Here is a 7,598-nt window from a genome sequence, read left to right as displayed (position 1 = left end):
AAATCCAAATAAACAATTTACATAAATCTCTCCAAAACTAAGACAGATATTGATCAAATTATAGTTTATACATATATTACAGATATATTTTCTGCAGGGACGAAAACTATTAGAAATAGATTAGGTTCAGTTAATGGACATTTCATTATATATGTTACAGGCCAAATCCGATTCCGGAGAAACTAATTTTGTCGACTAGTTTAGGCGACAAGATAAACTAGTTTAACCTAGGCTATACAAGTTCGTCCTATCGCATATAGGAAAAAATAGTATATCCTAGGCCAAACTGATTTAGAAATATACACACTCAGGTTAAACAGGAAAGACCTAGTCTAAATTTATTCAGCCTAGCCCAACAAACCAAGTCTCCGCAATAGCATTATAAATATAGTATTTTTAATATTAAAAATACTATATTGTTTTAATATTATTAAAAATACTTTATTAATTGTTAGAATGTGATTGTTAGTTTTACCGTTATCGATTTAATGAAATTATTAATTTTAATTAAATAGTATTTTATACAATTTACTTATTTATTTTGTCTTTCTAGAATGTTATTCTATAATGTTTAGACTAGGCCATGCCAGTTTATCCTGAGAGTGTGTATTTCTATTAGGATAACTTAGTTTGGCCCAGGCTAAACTGTTTTATCCTATCGGGCTTAGGATGAACTAGTTTAGCCTAGGCTATACCAGTTTATCCTATCGCATGTAGGAAGAATTAGTTTAGCTTAGGTAAAACTAGTTTATCCTGGAATTGTGTTTGGCCGGTAACACATACATACTTAAGGCACACACCTAAGTTAGTCTGTGACTTTGGGAGCAGTGAGTTTTGTTGTGTTTTTATTTTCATTTCTTAACGTCCGTCCTGAAGCAATAGACCTATCGACAAACAGTACATCGAGCTTGGCAGTTTCGTCGCACATTGCCGGTTTTTTCCTTGCAGTAACAAATCGATCTCTTACAAACTACGTATGTAAGTCCATACATATATCTGACACACCGACCCACAGATACAGATCATGTGTAGGAGTTATGATTATATATTCATTATCAGCACTCGATCACCATCATAACGTGTTATTCGTATACTTTTTGACCATGTGCTTGATACAATATTAGATAGAATATATAAAAATCAATAATGGTAAGCCCTTCTGACATGATATCAGGAAAACTCATTTAAACACTGTTTAAATGAGTTACTTTCGGCATTTCTTCTCTGAAACATTAGTACTTTGTAGCTTTTCAGAAAATTGTATATAATATAAAATTTTAAGTGAAATAGCGTTTGTGAAGGTGTAATATCTGAAATTGGATTCGATTAGGCATTATATTTGTACGTGCCTTCGTATCTGTGTGTCTGTGGATATCTCCAAAACGGATGAACCGAATCCGATCTAGTCTTCTTTATTTAGGTTTATTTAGGTACAATGATACATGTTTCTTTTCATATTTGATTTGCATGCTGCAGCAGCAAGTTGTTTAATTACGAGTACAAAGACCACTTATGCGTCATTACATAGTCTCGACGGGCTATTATTAACTATATTAACTTTGAAAGCACTAATTTTAAGTGCAATTTCCTCAAGCTGATATTTACTGCTGTTCCACAGATAATCAACAACCAAGAAAACCAAAATATACAATTTAACAAATTTTATACAAAAATGTCATTTTTGCCACAAGCTTTTATTGTCGTCCGAGAGATCTGTGGCATTTAACGCCTGACAAAAAATCCATGTCCGTGCTGTAAACCGTTGATGAGTTCTCTCGTCGGTAGCCAATCCTGGATGCACATGGATGACAACAAATGTGCGAACTACGAACTACTACTAACGAACATGACTATTTTAATTTATAGTATACTAGCTGTGTACCAGGGCTTCGCTCCCATGGGAATATCGGGATAAAAAGTACATTAAGTGTTAACCCAAATAATATTCTACTCTTCATAATAATCTATCTAGTAGATTTTACTTAAACGAATAACAAACATACACACATATATCCTCACTAACTTTCGCATTTATAATATTAGCAGGATTCGAGCAAGTTAATTCTTACAGTTTCTAGTTATATAATGTAACATTTTTTAATTGTTTTATATATGACGACCTTTGTGGCGCAGTGGTAAAGTGCTTGCCTCTGAACCGAGAGGTCCCGGGCTCGATCCCCGGTCGGGTCATGATGGAAAATGATCTTTTTCCGATTGGACCGGGTCTTGGATGTTTATCTATATAATATGTATTTGTTATAAAATATACTATCGTTAAGTTAGTATCCCAATACAGTAGTATCGAACTTACTTTGGGGCTAGCTCATCTGTGTGATTTGTGCTAATATATTTTTATTTTTTTATATTTCTGTATAGTATTCTCAGTTTACTTGACTTGAGCCGAGACAATAACTATGAAGATTTAAATTAAATAGAAAGCAACCAATAACCTTTATTTTTTTGGTACTGAAGAATATCCCTTTGTGTAAAAAGATACATTGTTACACAACTATATAATTCAATAAATTGTAAATATTTATTCAAACAGTTCGCAGTGTTCCCCCCAATTAATAAAATTTTACAAATTTAACAAAAATCCAAAAAATACATTTGTTAAATAATCTGATTGAAATGCACCATATCTTTAAACGGCGCGCCGGCGTCGTTTCGACAAAATGGCGGACGTTTTGTTTTTCTGCGCAGGTTAAAATTAACGTTAAAACTGGTGCATGCCCACTCCTATGTTCGGTATATATAACTACGCTCCTGCTTCGAAAGAGCTATCATCATACGACTCTTCATCATCATCATCCAATTGATTACGACCAACAAGGTCCAGTTCGCAGGTCTGTCTGTTCGAAACCAGTTGTAAAACTAAAGCTGTTTTCACCACCAACGGATACAGTTCGTCTTCAGCATTCGGGCTCATCATATATTGTGTAATACCATCATCTCTGATAGCCTTTTTGAGGGGGTATGAAGAAAATGCACCAACTGCTAGTATCCCTAGAGCTATAACCAAGTTTTTCTCTCTTTCCAGTTTCCTAAGATCTGTTATTGGTTTGCCATTAGGCATGTGTAATAGCTCTCGTATCTGGAAAATAAATCATTGTCTATTTTGTAAACCCTGTGTGGACAACAGAAGCTGCCAAGCGTATGTAGGTATTTATTGTTTAGTCAGATGGAAAATTATCTTTTTAAAATTGATCTCAGTCTTACATGACCTGAACTGGGTTTACAATGTTTTTTTATTATTAAAATCTTCGCAACGATGTAGTCTCGTGAAGCAAAGATGCGCGCGGAGTATAATTAAAATGAATAAAAAATATTTCATGTATTTTTTTTTACAAAACGTCAATTTTCTGTTCAATGGTGATTTAAAAAAATGTTTTGTTATTTTCTTGGACTGGACCTGGTCTGGTCAGCTCCGTGTTGTCCAATTATAATTTCTCGTACCTGTTCAGTGTTTCTGCTAATAGAATTCAACATTTTTGACACCAAGTATATAGGAACTTGAGGCGATCTCTCCGCTTCGACTAAACTCGAACGGACTATTTGTCGATACGGCCTGGCGTATTCTTCTAGTCTGCAAAAGTTAAATTTAGTTGACATCTAGTCAAACGTACTTTTTCCATTTGGCAAAACCAAAAAATTATAATAAAAATAATTATACACAAATGTGGTGCACAAGTGACGTCAATGCGTTTTAAAAATATTAAACATGCACGTACATTTAACGTAGGCTGCGGTGAAGTTTGTTGCGCCGCTTCTTCTTCACCTGCGTTTTGGAAGCCGGCAGTAGACTTAGTTTAAGTCATTTTTTTGACATCAATAAGTGATGTATATCATACTAAATTGAATAAAGAATTTTGAATTTGAATTTGAATAACCTATAACCAGCTGAGTCAGTCGCTCGGTGACCATGAGTTGTTGCAACTCGGCCCGAAATGGCCACGGTATAAAAAGTACCTATTTAAAGTTATTCACAAGGAAGAATGAAGTGGGAAAATGCTATGTCGGAGAGAGAGAATGCCGTTGTGCTACTCACAAACAATCCTGCGCAAGCTGTGTTGCCAGTTTTACGACAGTGAACATAACATCAACTGAACGTGTACTTAAATCCTTTATGCCCCTCTTCGAAATTTTCACAGCACTGAAATTAAATAATATTATTATTTACTCATAATTTATATGGTTTTCTCAATCAAGGGCTATCGCCCTTGATTTAGGAGCGCGTCATGATTATTATAATTAGCTTAGGGCTAGCTAGGGCGGTCAGAATCCTTGAAGCCGGCGTAAAAAATAACCTCACAATTTTAAAGATTCGACTGTGATTTCACAGCCGGCGGCCTAACGTCAATCTTCCTAGCATATGCTTTTGTTGCTTATCAGCTGTCTAGACTTTGTGTCTCTCCGTCGCCTCGTACGACATTCCCGGGAGGTTATGAAGTGATTCTATTCTAGGGCGGATCCACACGCCACAAACGTATTCACCTACCTTGAAATCAAATCCTGGAGTCTCCCCTCAATCTTATCCCAGAGCGCTAAACTAATTTTCAACACACGTTCCGGAGGTATGTATTTTAGATCTTTGGAAACTTGGCCTGGTTGATCATCATCGTATTGACTGTCATCGTCATACCGACTATCGTCATCATATTGATTGTCCTCATCATATTTATCGTCGTCATTATATTCCTGGTCATCATCAGAGGGTGAAACCGGTTTGTCCCATACCCATTTCGGGTTTTGTGTGTATTGTGTTTCCAATATTGTGTGTAGATGATTTGTTGTTTTAGATATCGTTAAACCATCGTTTCCATATGATACTTGGTTTTGGAATTCAATTCTTTTTAAGCCAGTGGATGTATCAGCTACAATTGTTAATAAAAGTAGACTCAACATAGCTGTCGGTACTGAAAATCAAATATATATTACACTAGATATTACCCGCGGTTCCGCCCAAAACGTAGCTTAAGTCACCCACCAGTTTTCAACTATCTCCACACCAAAAATCACCTCGATTCACTGTTCCGTTTTAAGGGCGCACCCGGCTCATTCATCACATCTTAATCAATTTCTTTTAATTTATAACTAAAACTAAAATAAATAGGTACTACAGGATATCATGGAACACTAGATTTATAGGATTTTATTTAATAGTTTTGCTATAAATAAAACTTTGGCAAAATTTTTGGTGGATTTTATTGACCACCATTTTCGTCTTAATACTCGTACATTGTGGGAACTGTATTCAATAGAAAACTATTTAAGTAATACTTTTAAAGTTAAAGGGAAATAAGTCCGGATTGGTTAATTCTAAGTGCTGTTTAGTATATCTTTCTGAATGAGTTAAAATTTTAACTTCACTTCATTCCTACCTACTTACCATAAACGCGCTTGTGTGAATAAATAACCTGTTATGTATTATTTGTATTATTTATACGTACCTAATTATTTTTACTTATAATTCAATTTCGTATTAAAACAGAGTTTTATAACAATTCTGCTGATATTAAAGTTTCTACATACATGTTATCACATGTATGTAGAATACGTCTAAAACTTTTATGTAAAAATAATAAAACAAAATATCTCAGCTTTGATATGGTATACCTGTATATGTATGATTTCGACAGTTTTATCGCATATATCTTACGAATATAGCGAAACAAAAAAAAATACGCGAACTACATGCATAGAATAAAATAATATAACGTAATAAATTATATTTTTAGTTTTAAAGTTACTTCCATCTGCTGTCACTAGATGGCGCTGTTCATTATTAGAACGCGCTATGGTTTGGTTTCTGCTTTTGGTATAATACCGTTGACTTTGGTGTCACTGATTACGGTTCGACTCTTATGTCGTCAAAGAAACAAGATTTCTCTTGAAAGGGCTTCGGCTGGCCAAAAGACTGGCTGAAGCCTACAGAATTATAAAAAAAAATTACCCGCGTCGCGGTAAACAGGGGACGCGACGTGGTTTCGCTCGCCCGCGCAAATTTACTTTTAGCGAACAGTTTTTTCTCGGTATTAAAATGGGATTGTTGAATATATTCGATATCAATTATCGATAAGGTGCAATACTATCTATACAATAATCGATTGTTTTGAACAGTAAGGCCCTTCTAAATCGATGCTTTGGACAGTTTCGATATTCTACCAATCTATGAATAGTCTCTGATTCTATGGCAAAGAAAATTAATATTCAATTTTATTCAGGGATGAACTCAGGTCACATCCATCCAATGACCAACCATTGCAAATGTGGCTTATCTGGCATTATTTCACTGCGACATCGAATGTTAATAAATATAAAAGAAGAATATTAATAAATCACTTAAAATTGTTGACTAAGACTGAATTAAACTCAAACTATCAATGTATTTTAAAGTATGTAATATTAATAATTTTAGTATAATGTTTTATTTAATCATTACAACCTAACACGATTATAGGCATTAAAATACATTGATTTGTTATATGCGTGAAATTAATAACTTCTATGAATTACAGTGTCAATAAAATTTTAGTCGGGGACCTGGTAGGGACGTAGCGCATGTGGAGCAATAAAAAAAAATGAAGATAATTCGACATCTAAATTTAGGTCTATGTTTATAAAAATTAAATTAAATTAAACCAATCAAAATAATATACAAATCGGTCAAGTGCGTGTCGTGTTTCATGGTACGGGTTCGAATCACATATAGTTCCAATGATTTCACTAATATAAAGCGGAGCGCGTGTCGGTAACGAAATATTGCGTCTTGAAATTCGCTTTTCACTATAAAATCTTTTCGCATTGAGAGGCGGCCACCAAATGATAGTGCATTTCACGTTGTCGTCGCATCACAATGGCATATATGATTAGTTGACTGTGTCTTACTGCGAAAAGATTCGATAGTGAAAAGTGAAATGCGTATCCCTCTCTATACTCGACACTAGACTTTAGTATGGGTTTGCAATTCACTCACTATCGAGTCGAGTCGACTCGCAGTGAGACGCAGTCACAGTGCGCCATTGTGACGCGACGTCAACCACACCGCAATGTGATTGGTTAACATTGCATATAAGCACACTGATCTCACCTTGTTTTTACCGTAGGGGGACAAAAAGTGAGAGTTGAGCTCGCGTGAAGAGGATCATGTACAATTTATAGAATTCTTATTGGTTTTCCTGAAGGCTCAGTAGTTTCGGAGATCAAAGGAGGTCGCCAGCAACACCAGAGGTGTCACGCACGTGTTCTCCATATGAGTTTTTGTATGATAGTATATATATCAATGAAAAACAATACTGTGAAATTTTTATTTACTCTGCACGTCTTTGTTTGGGTTATAGGTTTACACCATCTTACCAAAATTCACCTGATTTGGTCCAAATCGTCTGACAGACGGACGGCCAGAATGTGTTTGTCTGGCCGTCCGTCCGGAACTCCGGAGTTCCGGAGTACGGAACCCTAAAGAGTATCTAACCTTATGCCTAAATCTTTCATCTGTTTCCAATATTGCATAGATTTAGCCCGCTGCTTCGCTCGCGTGTATATTAACCGGAATCAAACTTTCTGGTCCATAATAAAATAAATAGATACCTAAGCTT

The 7,598-nt window shown here is 35.2% G+C and overlaps 1 protein-coding gene across 2 annotated transcripts; it reads right to left on the bottom strand.

The window, feature by feature from the left end:
• Positions 1-2,435: 2,435 nt before the first annotated feature.
• LOC128670167 (uncharacterized) lies at positions 2,436-5,442 on the bottom strand. Of its 2 annotated transcripts, none has more exons than XM_053745616.1 (5): positions 5,390-5,442; positions 4,499-4,916; positions 4,049-4,153; positions 3,457-3,586; positions 2,436-3,094 (listed from the first exon to the last, which is right to left on the bottom strand). In XM_053745616.1, exons 2-5 carry the CDS (start codon positions 4,903-4,905, stop codon positions 2,759-2,761), a joined length of 978 nt encoding a protein of 325 aa, XP_053601591.1. In that variant the 5' UTR covers positions 4,906-4,916; positions 5,390-5,442; the 3' UTR covers positions 2,436-2,758. The 2 variants fall into 2 exon arrangements, with proteins under 2 accessions (XP_053601591.1, XP_053601592.1); XM_053745617.1 differs by lacking the exon at positions 5,390-5,442 and adding an exon at positions 4,988-5,116.
• Between the last annotated feature and the right edge of the window lie 2,156 nt (positions 5,443-7,598).

This window comes from Plodia interpunctella, chromosome 5, assembly GCF_027563975.2.
Source record: "Plodia interpunctella isolate USDA-ARS_2022_Savannah chromosome 5, ilPloInte3.2, whole genome shotgun sequence".
Lineage (NCBI taxonomy): Eukaryota > Metazoa > Arthropoda > Insecta > Lepidoptera > Pyralidae > Plodia > Plodia interpunctella.
The sequence above is the reverse complement of the archived record's forward strand: the minus strand, read 5'-3'. Positions and strand labels throughout refer to the sequence as shown.